We start from the raw sequence: 15,843 nt of genomic DNA on the forward strand, positions 1-15,843 counted from the left end.
TAAGTGGCATGCATAGCTACTAAGAGTCAGAGGAACAAAGTTAAGCAGGTAGATAACCAAAGGTGGACCCCACAGCCTCCCCCCCCCGCCCCCCCTACACCGGCAGAGGGGATGGGGAGCCTCCATCCAGCCGCTAGAAAAATCAGTGTCTTCTAACCAGGTCTACAGAGCCCAGCGTACCTCCAAGACGACTAACTAGCCCAGGACCACAGCCCTACAGCTCCTAGCTACTCACTGCTCCCGTTACGTACGTGCTTTTCATCTCCGAGGGACATCGTATCAGTTATGTACAGATAAAATAGCATTATTTGAAAGACAAGGTGCATCACCACTCCTCTCACGGAAAGCCATTTTTCTTCAGAATAACCTCACCTATTACAGTCTGTCACAAAGACTAACCTGCATTCAGAGGCTCAAAGTAGCAGAGCAGTAATCCTCTGTATATCCCTGCGGTATCTAGGCAGGCAGACTAAATGAAAAGAGAGTGAGATACCACAGGCATCACACAGACGTTACTCCCACCAACTCAAAAAGACCACCATCTCGGACTGTGCAGAAAAATGGAATAGTAAACAAAAACTAGTTTCTTTCATTCGCGATTTACACAGCAGCCGTATCGCCACAAGTAGCTGCATTAGTTGCTCTGGGGGAGACTGAGTCAAGACAACAAAGGCATTGAAGATTCTGCAATTCCCAGAGTAAAAAGCCCAGCATTACGGATATAACACGTGCTAGCTTTTCGGCTGCAACTGTGGAAATTGGATGGCAATACTTCAGAAGTCATAGAAATACTTTTATTAAAATAAGAACTATAACGTGCAAAGAAAAAAAAAACCACACACAAAGTAGGGAGCTTGCAGCTACCAAGAGAAGGAATTTAAAATGTCTTCGGTTTTGACAACGGACTTCTGTTTGTGACAATGTTTCTTGTTACACAGAATTTACAAGTGAAATTCACAAGTTAGATTTATTTTTTTCTTTTCATGAAGTATGATTTCAATTACACCATTTGCTTTCCAAGCTTGATCATCAGGTCTACAAGGAAAGACATCAGGTACTAACAGGTTCTTGGACACGTTTTTCTTCATCTTCTGCAGGCTCCTCTTCATCTTCTACATTTTTTTCTCCTTCTGCCTTCTCCGCCTGAGGTAGAAGTCCATCAAGGTTCAATAGCAAACCTTCACTGGTTGAAGATCTAATAACCAACTTCTGCACAAAAGGACCTGGAAAACAAAGAACACCGCACCGCCAATTCGGTCACTCTACTTTTCATGTCTCCAGGTTGATTTATCTTAGTATTAATCCACACCATGTCAAGGAGGCGACCAGAATCAGAATTACACCTGTAGACACCTCCCTTTAGTACAGAGAGTTTAACCTCCACCCTGGCAGCTTGGGTTCAAAATGCGATTCCCACTCAGGCACTGTAACAGATACTAACTTAATGGCTACCTTATTCCTTTGGTACCTCGCGCTTGGCATCACTGGTGCCCCTGGGCCTTAGAACATACAAGTAAAGCTTCACACACACACTCCTCCAAAAAAACAAGACACAGGCAAACTCACTTTGGGAAGTAATCTTGATTGGCAAGATATGGGGGGGTGGGGAAGTTTGCCGATTACCCAAATATTCCTACATGACTCAGAGCACAAAAGAAACCATTGCTAATTCAGGATCCCACCATGAAACGCTGTGGGAACATTTTGACAATAACTACTACAGAAATAGTCAGATTTTTTTAGGGAAGATGAAATCGATCTACATTATACTTTGAGAACATTTGCCTGGTGGTATTTTTAGTCTGGCATTAGATCAAGTGACTTGGCAGAGGAATGCTGTTTTAGTGATAAGCACATAGCTGCACGAAGACGTGCTATTACACATGGAAAGTGTGAAAGGAACAGATATCTATAACTAGTTGGTCTAAGGGACTGATAGCTAGCAAGCATATCTAGACTCCACTGTTGTAAAGCTATATTAACTATCAAGTTTGCTTCCTACAAACAGGAAATATTTTTAATTGAGCCAGTAAAAGACCCACCACAAGAATCAAGCTTGATATCACAAAATCAGTAGAAGCGTTAAGACCAGAAGAGGTTACCCTTACTTAACGAGGTTGGTGTAGTTCACATATAAACTCATTAAGGACAGAAATACCATCACTTTCTGCTTCTATTTACTCGTATTTCAAGTCAACCGACCCCTTACACTTCTTATTTGGGCTGAAATGCTTCTAAAGGCATGTGTCCTTGGCTTTTTGCAGCCCGTTCTCCGTACAGTAGTTAACTGCATCACTGGAAGAGATGCAAGATGATTCTTTATGCAGATGTTAAGCCAACATGAATATAAAAAGTTGTTTTCTTAACTTAAACGAGGCTATTCTTCCATAAAATTATGTTCATATATCACCGTTTCCACTCCAGTAAAGCAGACGACATTTGTTTCAAGTTTACTTCATTACAACAAAGAGCAGATAGTGCGTTAGTTGTTCACACTCTGTGAGCACAACCCACAGGAACACCACCCAGAATTCACACCTTCGCTCTTTTGTACCCTGATCCTTTCATCAAGTAATAATAATTTTAAAAAAAAAAAGAGATCAACACATTTTCCCTTGTAGCAGCAGAAATTTTAAAACTGTCTTGGTTACAGAAAAGAAAATGGTGGTATACCTTCAAACAGGGTAGCTAACATCAGGCTAAATGTTAACTGAAGCACGGGTTTTACCGAAGGCAACTGCAGGTGGATTCTGGGTTCAGATTTTTTGCGTTGAGCCACAACAGCGTCACGTCAGTGGGGTAAAACCAATGCACACGGACGCTGAAGGCCCCATTTCTCACCAGGGTTTCCTTCTCTGGCTTTAATCCATTTCAGCATCAAGCCTGCAAACTTAGTTTTGTACATCATCTCACTTCTTTCCTCACACAGACACTGAGGCAGTGCTGCGGTGCAATGAGAGTTCATTTAAATGAGAGCAGATGCTACTCGTGCAAAAGCAGCAAAGTGATTTAACGACAACCCAGCGAAGAACGCTCATTTCTTAACTTTGTTTGCTCTAACTTCAACTACCACATCAGAATAACAACTACTTACCCTGAGTCGATGGCTTGAACGTGCAGATATCCTGGATAACTGCTTTTAGATTGGCAACTATCTGCTCAGTAGGCATATCCAGCTGAAAAAGGATAATGCGAAGTTAGCCACGGTGATACTTAAAGCCTGGATTAATAAATCTGAAAGCACTGGGTACATACTTATTCTACATTTGGAGAGATTTTGTTTCTCTGTGTTCCCTGTTAAGGAGTTACAAATCCCATTAACAGCCTTATCCAAATGACTCAGAAGAAAAAAACCTATTTTATACATGGTTATATGCTCATCATTATTCTCCATGTTTCTACTCGTGACATAAAATTCCCATGGCTCTGCAACAACATGTTGCCTTGAAGAGGCAAAAAGTCTTAAAAAAACACCCTACTATATATGTACAAGGTGTTTTTTTCAAAAATCATATTCAAATAAAGTAATTGAGGAAAGAAGCTTCAAGAAGTAGATATCAAAGACCACAAGACAGATCAAGTCAAAAAACACAAGCATCTAAAATTGAAGATATTAAGAACTTCAGCAGAACCAAATCAAGCATTTTAAAATTATAAAGTTCCTTCCCCTTTTCCTTCCCACTTTAACATATTACACAGAATTTCTACTGTTTCATAACGTACATGGAAGCATCGAGCTCTAAACACATACCAGTTCTGGATCTACTATTTTTACACACCCTGGTTCCTGTCCGTGACATTTTTGACCTTCCAGCAAAAACCGTGGGCTGCTGGCTCCTCATTCTGCCCAATGTCCTCATCAAACGGAGCACTCAAGCACACCTCACTTCAGACACATAGGTGATCCTCACGGGACCAATCAACTTGTAAGTGAACATCGTTGCCAAAAAATTAATACCTCCATCTTCCATCCTATACCGATTACCTTAAACCACGACCGCCATTCATCTCTTCGAGAACGCGCAACTCCTGATCGAGAGACGTGTCAACCTGAAAACCCCCTCAAGTCAAAGCCAGGACTGACCGATCTCTCAGCTTCTGCAGAGCTCAACGTGCATTTCTCAGACTTAACGTTCGGCTGCTGTAATGCCCTGCTATGCTTTATTTAATGTGTTGTCTGGTCTCACCCATACCATCCGCCTGTCTCCATCTGGATGAAAAATCAAGTTATTTTTCTAGAGGTTTCAGCTATGGAATTAAGAAAAAATCATAGCATTTATTCTCACAGGATCAACTCTGTTTCAGGGGAGCGTACAGGCATCGCTGGGCTCTCTTCCTCTCTGCCACCTCCCAAGGTAGCGTGAGCGTATTTTATTAATATCTCCCTTCTCTGTAAATGTATGCGTTACTTTGCAACAGAAATACTGTTATACTTGACTGCTCTCCTCCCAGATCTGGCCCATTAATCTCTCTCTATGCTCTTCTGGCAGACTTACAGTCCAAATGCAGTTCCTCTGTTACACAGGCCAGAACACATTTGTCTTTATCATTGTTATGTGGATTGCAACGTGCTTAATCATTCATAAATTTACAGACGTAACAATCTGTTTGTTAACGCCGAGCATTTCACTCTGCTGGCAGACTCACCACGGTGCATCGAATTCAAAGTAAAGGAATACTCAGAACCGTTTAAACGCAACAATTCATTGGTAATAACTAATCAGAAACTACACTTCAAACGGAAGCTCAAAGAGTGTTTGCTCCCAGACCTTACACGAAGTTCAGGTCTTAAGCAAACCTTCAGTTGTACCGTTTGAGCAAGCTACTTGGCATTCGTCACCTGTAACTAAGTCTAGAAGCATTCAGAAGCGACAAAATTTGCAAGTTGCTCTAAACGAGTTACACGTCTCTTAAGGATTTAGAAGTACAACACATTATGAGACAAGACGCAAAATACAAAGACATTAGTTAATACTCTGTGTTTGTTAAGACAGGAAAATAGGACAGAGTGACTTGCATTCAGTCAGACAACACCACGCATCCCAAGAGATCACACACACCGTAATTTCCTCGAGAGGCTGACAGCTCCATAATGAAGACAGGTAACGCTCAGAGGGTTCCAAGTATTTCAAAATAGCTTCCACATCCAACTAAATATTTCAGCTTCCAAATAAGTATTCCACAGTAACTCCTTGGGTACACACAGTCACTGTGTGTCAGCACTTAGATATTTAATTCAAACCTTCACCAAACTGACAAAAGCACTCTGGACCAGGTCTTCAAGGCTGTGCAAGCTACTCTGTTCAGACCGATCGCAGTCAGAGCTAAATATCTTTAAGTCCTGAGCCTTCCTGAAGAATAACCACGCCTGCGGAGGGAGCAACTGTAAGTCAATTTCTAGTCCACTTTGTATAAATACAATTGAACTACAAAGTACCTTTGAAAATGACAGTTCATACTACAACCAGAACACAGAAATTAAGTATTACCTATCTTACCATTTAAAGTTTAGGACGCTTCTCTGTAGAGCAGCATAAGGTGCTGTGAAAAGGCTCAAGGAAGTTATTTGTTCCTTTTTTATTATTATTATTTAATTAGGACATATGTTATATTTGTCTTTAAATGGGCCTCCCGCTAACTCTGCTGCTTAATGGGGAATTGCCTATTAATACTCAGCACTGCACAAGTTTGACCAAAACAGATGCCGTTTTAAAACTTGATTCATGAAGTCTCAATGCTTCTGATCTTCTAAGGGGATCTTTAGAAGACTGCAGCTGGCTGAATATGAAAATGAACAAAAAAAAGATGCCCTGCTATTAAAACACTAGCTTTAACCACAGAACGGCTTTTCTAAACTGTACTTAAGAGAGTTCTATCAAGAGATCGTTCAGAGCGCTGAAACCGTACTGCAGACTTAACTACCAGGCAGTTCAAATATAACACACATGCAGAGAATGACAGTCGTGGCAGGGCAGAAACGCTTGGTAGAAGATGAGAAGTGACTAACACAAAATGATGAACGCTCTGCAAACCAAGATCATTGCCAGCTATTTAACTCGGTGCTTTAAGAATCGTAGGGCAGGAAAATAAAGCTAGAAACCAGCCAGTAAGAAAACCCACAAGTAGACGCAGCAAAGCTGTTCTTCACGGTAGAAGCAGTATGGAGTGTCTGCTTCGTGTGGGATAAAGTAGGTTCTGCAGAATGCCCCTTCTTTTTCAAGGGACACTCACACTCAGGCCTTCAATCCCCTTAACACTCGAGGAAGGTAGATGCTACTTCTAGTGCAAACTGGCATTTCTGTTTCCTGCCTCAAACCTCATTTCCACGCACCTCTACGTTCTGGTTACCAAGTTTGAGATCCCTGTTTCAGCACACCTCTCTCCATACGTCTAACCCTGTGAACAAAACAGTGTTCCAGAGCTATCCTCTGCACATAGCTTGATACTGAAGGAGATATCCCGAGCGCCCTCATTTGTCTCCCTTCTGCTTTTAAGCTCCATGTCTTAAAATAACATTTTATGTTCTCAGTTTCACAGCTTCAGACCTACTAATTAAACTTAACCGCTGCCAACTTTTGGGCTTTTCAAAAGACATCTCAATTACTACTAAGAAAACACCACTGGGGCTGCGCAGTTATGTGTGAGCGCAGCATTAGATCAAGCCGCTGGCCATAATCGAACTAACAGGCAACGTGAGACAGCAGCACGCCAGGGAAAACATCACTTTGAGAAACACCAGCTTGGCAGACTCCCAGCAACATCTACACTACTGTTTGGAACACAACAATAGATCTCCATCCTTCTGTGTAATTCGTAAATTATTATTTTCTCAATGACAAAATTTAAACTTAAAAAGCTCTTGATGTAGTGGTGAGCAGATACGCAGAACCACTCAAGGCTCTCGCAGCCTCGCCTGCGCTCGATTTCCTTCCAGCGCCGCGACGCAAACAGTGAGAAAATTAGGTCAGGTAAAGGATAGTAGCTAGAGAGGGCGGAGACATTTTTACGCGAGCCATAACCAACTGAGTCACCCTGCTGCACACAACTCAACACACAACACCGTGACAGAGCATGTCACACGCTGCACGCAGTGTTAAGAGTCACCTCTGCCACGTAGCTGACATTAACTTAGCAGATGAGAACCCTCTCCGTAAGCAAACCCTCATCGGACTGTTTCTGATCCGAGATGAAGAGCTCATTCACAAGAACCTCTTGTTTACTTGTACAGAGCGACATCTCCGGCTGCACTGAATCTTCTCAAGCGCCACAAAACGGCAGGCCTGAGCTGCCTCAGACACAGAGCCTAAGGTCATCTTTAACACCACCATCTTACACCAGCAACAGGACGCGGTTTTAACTTTTCGCCGCAGCTGCAGGACGCTACGCTAAGCAGAACCAGCTGCAATTGTACCGAATACTGTCAAGACATCAGAGTTCCTCATTCACCTTTATTAAAAACATGATTTTTCTTCTTTACTAAACAAGAAGAAACTTTACAGTAAGTTTAAACTGCAAGTATTTTTAGCCTGATCTACAGGCTAATGATTAAAATTTAAGCAGTCCAAAGCAAAATTAAAGAACACCGTCACAACACTTGAAACCAAGACTCATCTATGGATTTGAAGCATTTCACACAGCCCATTAAACTTACAAAGAGCTAAAGGTACTTCCTGTCCATATCCAAGTGTAATATGTAACATGCTTTCGCAGAACAGTCCCAAGAACCTCAGTTTTGAGTATCATATAGACAAGAAAGGCCTTGAAATTCACACGTACAACTCAGAGCAGCTAGCCTGAACTAATAAACTCGCTTATCTCTAACAGCGCCAGACAAAACTTCAGGGTTAGATATCCCGTACGCTTCTTTTCTGTACCACCATCGGTTAAACTAAAAGTTAGGCAGGATTATAAAAAAGACAGAAAGAAAACAAAAAACACAGTTTGGAGCAGGGAAAATAAATAAATGAAAGAAAACATTAAGGAAAACATACTAATGGCCTGGAAGAAAAAGAGAAAAAATACTCTTATATAACCCAATTTCTTACACGACAGCAAAGCACACATTAATTTTATATCTCAGGTGTAACGCAAACAGTTCTCGCTTTTTGCTCCGGTGCAGAGCAAAAGTTATCAAAATTAAGTGAGTCTTTAATTACTAGGTTAAACCAAACACTTCTTGATCCACCTGTGCGCATCGACCATGGACTTACAACCCACCGTTTATTTACTTTATAAAAAAAAATTATCAAATAAGCTTTATTTTACCCACAGAAAAGCCATGGGGAAGGCAGGAGGAACAGGAAGCCTACGTTAAGATGTCACCTCACAAGGACATTATTAGGCATAGTACCTTTTTCATTCTATTTTGTTCATTATTACAATTCCTTGCCAAAATAAGGATGCCCATTCTCAGCATCCTTAACTTCCTAGCATCGGGTATGCCTTGCTCTCAGTTTTTGTGGAGCCATCTCCTATGATCACACATTAACAACGTACAGGGCTCGCATCAGCTGAAGATGTCACACAACAACGGCTTCCATTTACTTTACGGGTCAGTTAAAGAACATAGGTAAAAATCTTGGGAAGACACAGATTAAAACCATGTTTTTCTCCCTGTTTTATTACTAACTTCAGTTCTACGCAGTACAGAAACACTAAGAAGTGTATATACAACTTACTCTTGCTATTCTTGTCTTGATTACATGCTCATCTTCTACCATATACTCAAGACCTTCTCTGAATAGTTGCAGCATTTTGGGAATATCATGGCCCAGGGAATCTAATTTAAAAAAAAAAAAGCAAAAAAGTCATCTGAGTAATTCTTATTAGCGGGGCTAAGCGTGATATTAATAAAGAATTCAATCTTTCAATGAAGGCAGTTAAACTCCAATCAAAAATGCAGTTTCGCGGACAAGATAAGACAACACATACTATCTAAATTGTTTCGATCTTCCCTCCTTCCTCATTAATGAGCAGCCATGAACAGCGCCGGCTTTACTTCAAATAAAGAACCTATTTATGTATATACAAAACAAAGCTTTATTACCTAATGCAATTAAAGTAGCGTGAAAGACCAAAACCTACTGAGTTAGGTTTAGAACAAGCCTCAAGTCTTCCTTGCCAAATCCAGCCATTCCCACAAGTCAAGACGTTGTTTCTTATCTCAGCTGCAAGGGCGACTTTGACAGATTTACACCATCACTCAATTGCTTCAAATAGAAGTATTACTTCTCCTACACATCTTTTGATAGCTCCAAGAGAAATTGGCTCTGGATAAGCTACAAACCAAGCTCTTAATGGCTTAATATCGCTTTCATTTGCTCCAAGAAGTATTTGGAGTAGTCTCTGGTGCAGTGTTTTGGACAAGGTTAATAGGTTTGTCTCAACCTAAAAACACTGCCTGCAGCTTGTAAGGCATTTAGACTGCTGGGTCATGGAAGGAAGAGATACAGTTCAAGCCTCAGTGCTTTCACACAGCTGGCACAGGCTCCGTGTTTGAAAAACAGGTTGGTGTTTTTTTTCCATACTTGAAATAGACCCCTGACACATAGCTAAAATAAATTAAGTCAGCGAGGGAGGATAAAAGCATTGAGGGACCGATGTGTCTGTTGTTGAGCAGTAATGAACAGGCAGAAGGAGCAGTAGCAGTCACGAAGCCGATATCCAGACAACTGCACAACCGTTCGACAGCGCAACTATCAGTGAATATGTTTTTTTCAAGTTGTTTCTGTTTTACTGTGTAACTTCAGAATACTATCATGGTTCATCAGGAACTAACAAGCACAGGGGCAACAAGGAGGCAAAGTTATCTTGATTCTAATCCCACATCTTCCTGGTGTAGGAGGAAAACACAGTTCTAGGTTCCTAAAACTACCCTTATCTGAGACAAAACAAGCGGTTCAGTCACATACAGTCTCATATTCAATGTCATTACACATTCTCATCAAAAAAGTTTCAGTGTCACCTCTAGAGTTAAATCTTGTTCGGTACTTGAGATTCATAAGAAAGAATCGATTCTTACTTCTTTTTGTACTTGGGTATTTTCGTCTTAGTTTGTTCCTTAATGGTATTAGCTTAGGCATTATTGCAGGAACAGCTACATAGAAGTCCACTTGGATTTCATCTTCCAAAATCTATAATAAAAACAATTAAATATATTAAGGAATACAATAAGTGACCTCGGTACACAAGCTGACCTACAAGCATGTCTGAGCCCAGAAACCCATCTCTCACCCTTCATACGGGTTGTTAACTTCAAGCTAGAGTTTACTGGACATGAGGTTTCTTGCTCCCCCCCCCCCCCCCCAAGTCACTGTTTAAGTTAGGAGAACTATGTGATTCTCAAAAAAAAAAAAAAAGAAAAAAAGAAAAAGAAATACCCATTTGATTAATTCAACTCCTCCCACAACAGCAGCTCCATTCTCTCGAGCTATTTCAGCTTCTTGCTCATTCTGTTGAGAGAAAAAACACAAATTTAGTAACATCTGTACTGCTAATTAGTTTATATCAATGGCACTGGATCAGTGATTTATCTTGAATAACTGGGTATAAGAACAGGCTATTTACAGGTTAAGAAAGAAAAAATGGTTTAAGGCCATCAAAGACCAAAAATATCTAATGCTGGTGATATAATATAGAAGCAGCAATTCCACTTCACGCCAGATCCCGATAAGAAGCAATAGTCAAGCCTTTAGTCAACTTCTACTGGAGACGAAGGAGAAAAGCCCATTGCATTTGCTGAGGAGCTCTATCAAAAGCTCTTCTTCTCCCACTTCCATGCCCTGGAAACTACAACCAACCAACCACTGGATGGAGCCAACATCTTACTCTAAGCTTTGAGAAAAACAAAACATGTTACTATAACCCACTGTAAAATAAGGCTATTCGACCGATGAAACTCCTATTAAACTTTGGCTTCAAACTTCATTTTGAAGTTAACCCCATCTGTCCTCCGCAAGGTTCCGCTTTTAATAGTCTGAAATATGCAAAGGTAAAAGGCATCAGTTCTGTAAAAACTTTGGCCCGAACTTTTGATACAAGCAGATATTTGTGACTCAAAGCCAGAATCAACTTTTCCTCACAAGAATAAACTGAATAGCTCCACCCCTCCATCCAAAAGCACTCGCAAGCTTTTCAGTCGCTCAGTCTTTTTCCACATACACACCTTCAAAAGGCATGGCATCTATTATCCCACACAAACTCGAGCGAAGAAAGTTGTGAGATGCAGCACCAAAGACCCTGGCGTGCTCGGGTGTTTTGTCAGCCCTCTGTTCTATAGGAGTATTCTCATCTTGTAGCTCAGGTAGAGAGTTTCACAAAAACTGAGCCCAAACGGCAGACAACTAGATCTGTGACGGTTCTCTAGGATAATCTCATACACGTTATTTGTACGTCCATTCTCTTTGAATGATTGGCTGGCAAAGGACAGCAGCAGAGGCTGAAACTAGTCTCATGCAGATGCTACAACCGCTCTACACACCATTTCACAAACTACTAGGGGAGCAAAGGGTTTGGGGCAGAGGGCTGCTAAGTTGTTCAGGGTTTTTAAGCAGAAGGTACTTTCCTCTCCTCTCCCAAAGGCATCCTGTTACAGCACAAGTTACTGTGAATAACACCCTCTTCCAATCCGCACTTCCTACTAAGGCTTAAGACAGCGGGGTTGGACACAGCTGCTACGCCAAACCATCTGCCTGTACAACAAAAAGGTGACAAAGGTTTTACTCTATAAGTGATCTTTAAACATCTCTGCCTTAGTCACATCTATGCAGATGTTTACTCCCGAAGTGACTTGCCAGAATAATCTACATATACGTAAAACTATCAAGACGAAGGAAATCCTGTAAGATGCTTGTTAATACATTAAGACACTGCTGAAAATGAATCGTAGACAGGCTGAAGAGTTCTGTAAAGCATGCGCAGAGAGTATAAAAGGTGTAGTACTTGCATGGGAACTAGTTGCAACAGCATACGTAACATGCCTAAAGCAAATAATTCAGGCTTACCCACCTCTGTGAAAACCAAGACCTTATTCGTTTCATCTGTAAAACGATATGGAAGAAGAACATTGCTTGCAAATGGATCCACTTTTTTCTATAAAGAAAGAAAAATATTAAACCAAACAAAAAAGAAATCAGGGCTTAAGGGCAAGTTATACAGTCAACATGGAGTGGGTGCCCTACATAGCAATCTATCTTACAATTTCCTTGCACCGAGGCCATAACAAACAAGCACGATGCAGAAGTTTGGACTGCTTTTTAATGTCTGGTATATCCTCAGACTTAAGAGACGTGAATTAATTATGCTGGAGTTTGCCCAAGAGAAAAAGGCTGGGATTAGCAACTCCAGTGTAGAATCGCTACCAGGCTCAGGTGCAGTCAATAACGACCTGTGCTGTAGTTGCAGCTTATCTAAGTGATATTTCTGATGCAATGGCCAATGGAAAGCATCGGCAAGGAATGTGTCTCTCACCAAGCCTCATGAATACCACACAGCCTCCCAAAGCAGGTGCAAGAGCTCTGCATTTCCGTAAGCATCAACTTATTTTCTAGCCCTACGGGACCCCCGGTTTACCAAAGGGATATTTAGTTACGCATGCAAAGAAATCAACACTCAAGTGGCCTAAATGTTTTCTACTTATGGGGGATGCAGAAGGAGTTTTAGGGAAAGACTGAACTGGGCTAGACGCCTTTAAATCAAAAATGTCATAGGCAAACAAGCGATACCATACTTTCAAGGAACATTATTAAAAAAATAATTCAAAACAACGTGAAGGACAGAGGAGCGAAGAAGCTTGTCTTCACATTTCTCCCGGTCAACAATCATCCCAGAACAAAACACACACACGATTTTGGTAACGCATCTTTTAATGGAAAGCACGAAAAGATGTAAGGCTTAGTTTGATCGGTTCTGTCCAGACATGAATTTTAGTCACATGATAGCACCATTGAGAATTTGGAAAATAGGCAATTTTCAGCTCAGGAATGTGAAGGGTGTTTAATAATTATACATGTATAAAGGCACAAAGCCACCTGCAAAAGCACACGTTATTCTGCCAATCAGAGAAGCTGCAAGAGGCAGCCAAGAAGGCCGACAGCAGCATCTGCTCTGTGCTTAAAATACAGCCTTCCCACGTTAAAAAGAAAGAAGTATCAAAATCTGTATACGCTTCCAACCTACCTTTTTCTGTAGCGCCATATCTAGGAATACGTTAATATAGACATACTGTTTGGGGTGAGTGAAGTCCAGTTCCTGAAATTTCTTTAGCATACCCACAGCCTTTTCCACATCATAGGAGGGCCGCTCATAATACCACGTTAAGTATACATCATCCACAGGCTTGCTCATCAGCGGCCACCTCCTAGTCGCTGGTTTCTTTTTTGTTTCTTCCTGCTTGGTCTTTTGTGAACCTTTTTTTGCAGTTCTAAGACAAACAAAAAACAGTGTTAGATCATCAAATGAAAAGTTTGGCACATGTTCCAAAACAAAAAAGTAAATATTGACATGTGTTACTTATTAAGTAACAACCAGTTAACAAGAAGTGTTCTACACAAAGATGAACAGCATCTCTAAAGTCATACCAGTTACTTGTCTCAGACGGCCAAGACAAAAAATCAAACACTCTGAAGGCAATTAAGCTTCTCAAACAACATAGCCACATTTATGCATCATGGAACCAAATTAATGGCCTCCTACCATATCAAAACAACACCAGTTTGAGATAACACACTTTTACACGTCTTGCCTTTGCGCAAGCTGGCAGCGGGCACTGTGCCTAAGCTGCTTCTAAATACAAGCAAATGCCATACGCCTTTTCCTAGTTATCAGAAGGAGCCACGCCTGCAGAGTTTCTCTTCTTCTTACCATGGATCATGGCAGTCCCACCTTTCAAAAAAGGTTTCTCCTCCCTTTCCTGTATCATTTTGCATGCAGCTAACAAACGCTAGCCCCAATCCTTATTCTCCCACCTATTTTCAAAGGCTCGCAAATGAAAGAAAAAAAATAATAGCTAAATACTCCATTTCTCTGGTAACTATGGTGAAAGGGTCTGCAACGCTTCAGAACGCTTGCTGTACAGCACGCTTCGCTGCTCTGTACACAGAGGTCAGTTTTACTTCTCCCACTTACGCCGTAATATTAAAGAGATGACAAATTAAACAATAAAAAGCAACCTGAAACAAGAAAAGGAACTGTGTGAAACCAGTTCCATAAGCTCACCAGCATTCAGGCTGATAGCGCACCTTCAGTTGTAATCCAGCCATACCCTCTAAAAGCACACACCAGAAATATCAAGTAAAGCCTTCCCCATAACCATTGCGTTCATTATTACTAGAGTAAGCCACAGCAAGAGAAAACACTCCCTGCAAGTCCAGCTTAAACTTTCTCTCGCCAGGCTGTTTCATAAGGAGCTAACAACTTGCAGAATGCCGCCAAGGCCAGCTCGGCTGGTAAAACGACACTGCAGACACCAAAAACATCACACATCCCCCCCAACGCTTCCAGAACACCCTGACATTTATAAACACCCAAGGGCCGAGAAAGATGCTTCGAAGGGGAGGGAAGGGACTCACTTGGCTGCGGCTGCGTACGGCCGGGCGGGCGGCGCGGCGCTCACCACGGCGGGGGCGGCGGCCAGGCGCTGGTCGAGCCCGGGGAAGACCCATCCGCGACGCGGGGCCAGCGCTACGAGAGAAAAGCAAACACCGCCTCAAACAGACGCCCGGGCCTCCTTCGCTTCGCCTTCCGCCCGCCACCCCTGCCCGGACAGACCCCACCGCCCCCCTTCCCCACCACGAAGGGAAAGGCCGACAGTGAGAGAGACGCTGGAGCTCCTTCACCTCTCCACAGGCAGCGTCCCACGGGCGCCGCCATCTTGCGGAGCCGCGCGGTGCAGCGCGGGAAGCTTCCGGCGGCGGCCGGAAGTGCCGCCCGGGGTCCCCGGTCCTCCGTTCTCCGTTCTCCCCCTCCGCTGCTGCCGGTGACCGCTGAGGGGGTTATTGCCGGGGCCGGATTAAAAACCTCCAGATCGGGTCTGAACCGGCCTGGAAGGCGACCTCGGATAAAACTGATACACGCAGACACGCCCCCGGAAGGGGTCAGAAGGCTGGGCCTGCCTCACAGAGACCAAACATGGCGGCCGGCGCCTCCTGCGGGCGGCCGGAGCCGCCATCCCTCAGAAACCGGCCCCTTTCCGCCGCAAAAAAAAAAAACATCTGCGTGGGTTAACGCTGGCCGTTTCACTCTGGACGTTTTTTGCTGCGAATCCCAAGTAATTCAATAAAGAGATTTTCCGTCTGCCGTCACTCTTGTTCCCTCGCAAATGGGTTAGGAAAAGATGGGCCGGGTCTACAAACCTCCTCGTGGAGCAGCGTCCACCTATGAGGGCTTTGTTTAGCGGGGTCCTAAGCTGTTCAGATATACGCTGTGAACTAGAACTCTTGAACTAGAATTGTTATTTTTAAATCGGATGTGTGTGCATGTGTAAAACGAGCGGTAACGCGAGCGATACGGGTCGGTCCGATGTAACTATACGCTCAGCGTCCTGGGAAAGGATCAAGATGGGCAGGCGTGAGGGTGACGGGGAAAAAACAAAACAAAACAAAACCCTCTCCTCGGTTCAAAAAGTCTCAGTGAGGAGTGAAAAAGCGTGAATTTAAATCACAGAGGCAAGAGCGGGTTTGGGGAAGGCCGCCTTTTCGGGTGGGCACGAGGCGCGTGTGTCTCCCATAGCGGGGGCAATTTCACACAAGACTCACCCCGTGGCTCCGTTTAAACGGTCATCAGGTAACGAGCTGCATCCTTTATGGTCGCCCTCCGTCACTCCTCGGTCCCTTGGGAGGCTCCGGC

The 15,843-nt window shown here is 42.8% G+C and overlaps 1 protein-coding gene across 1 annotated transcript; it reads right to left on the reverse strand.

The window, feature by feature from the left end:
* Positions 1-772: 772 nt before the first annotated feature.
* MRPL1 (mitochondrial ribosomal protein L1) lies at positions 773-14,945 on the reverse strand. The gene is made up of 9 exons (XM_063335241.1): positions 14,835-14,945; positions 14,568-14,679; positions 13,177-13,420; positions 12,007-12,090; positions 10,380-10,451; positions 10,022-10,133; positions 8,679-8,779; positions 3,095-3,176; positions 773-1,223 (listed from the first exon to the last, which is right to left on the reverse strand). Exons 1-9 carry the CDS (start codon positions 14,866-14,868, stop codon positions 1,051-1,053), a joined length of 1,014 nt encoding a protein of 337 aa, XP_063191311.1. The 5' UTR covers positions 14,869-14,945; the 3' UTR covers positions 773-1,050.
* Between the last annotated feature and the right edge of the window lie 898 nt (positions 14,946-15,843).

Source organism: Chroicocephalus ridibundus, chromosome 5 (genome assembly GCF_963924245.1).
Source record: "Chroicocephalus ridibundus chromosome 5, bChrRid1.1, whole genome shotgun sequence".
In the NCBI taxonomy this organism is placed as follows: domain Eukaryota; kingdom Metazoa; phylum Chordata; class Aves; order Charadriiformes; family Laridae; genus Chroicocephalus; species Chroicocephalus ridibundus.

Bases quoted from the DNA above. Each gene is read 5' to 3' on its own strand.
- MRPL1 (XM_063335241.1), bottom strand. From the start codon at position 14,868: ATGGCGGCGCCCGTGGGACGCTGCCTGTGGAGAG. The intron at 13,421-14,567 runs GTGAGTCCCTTC...TGTTTGTCTTAG, and splicing joins CCGTACGCAGCCGCAGCCAA to AACTGCAAAAAAAGGTTCAC. The intron at 1,224-3,094 runs GTAAGTAGTTGT...TTTGTTTTCCAG, and splicing joins GTTCAAGCCATCGACTCAGG to GTCCTTTTGTGCAGAAGTTG.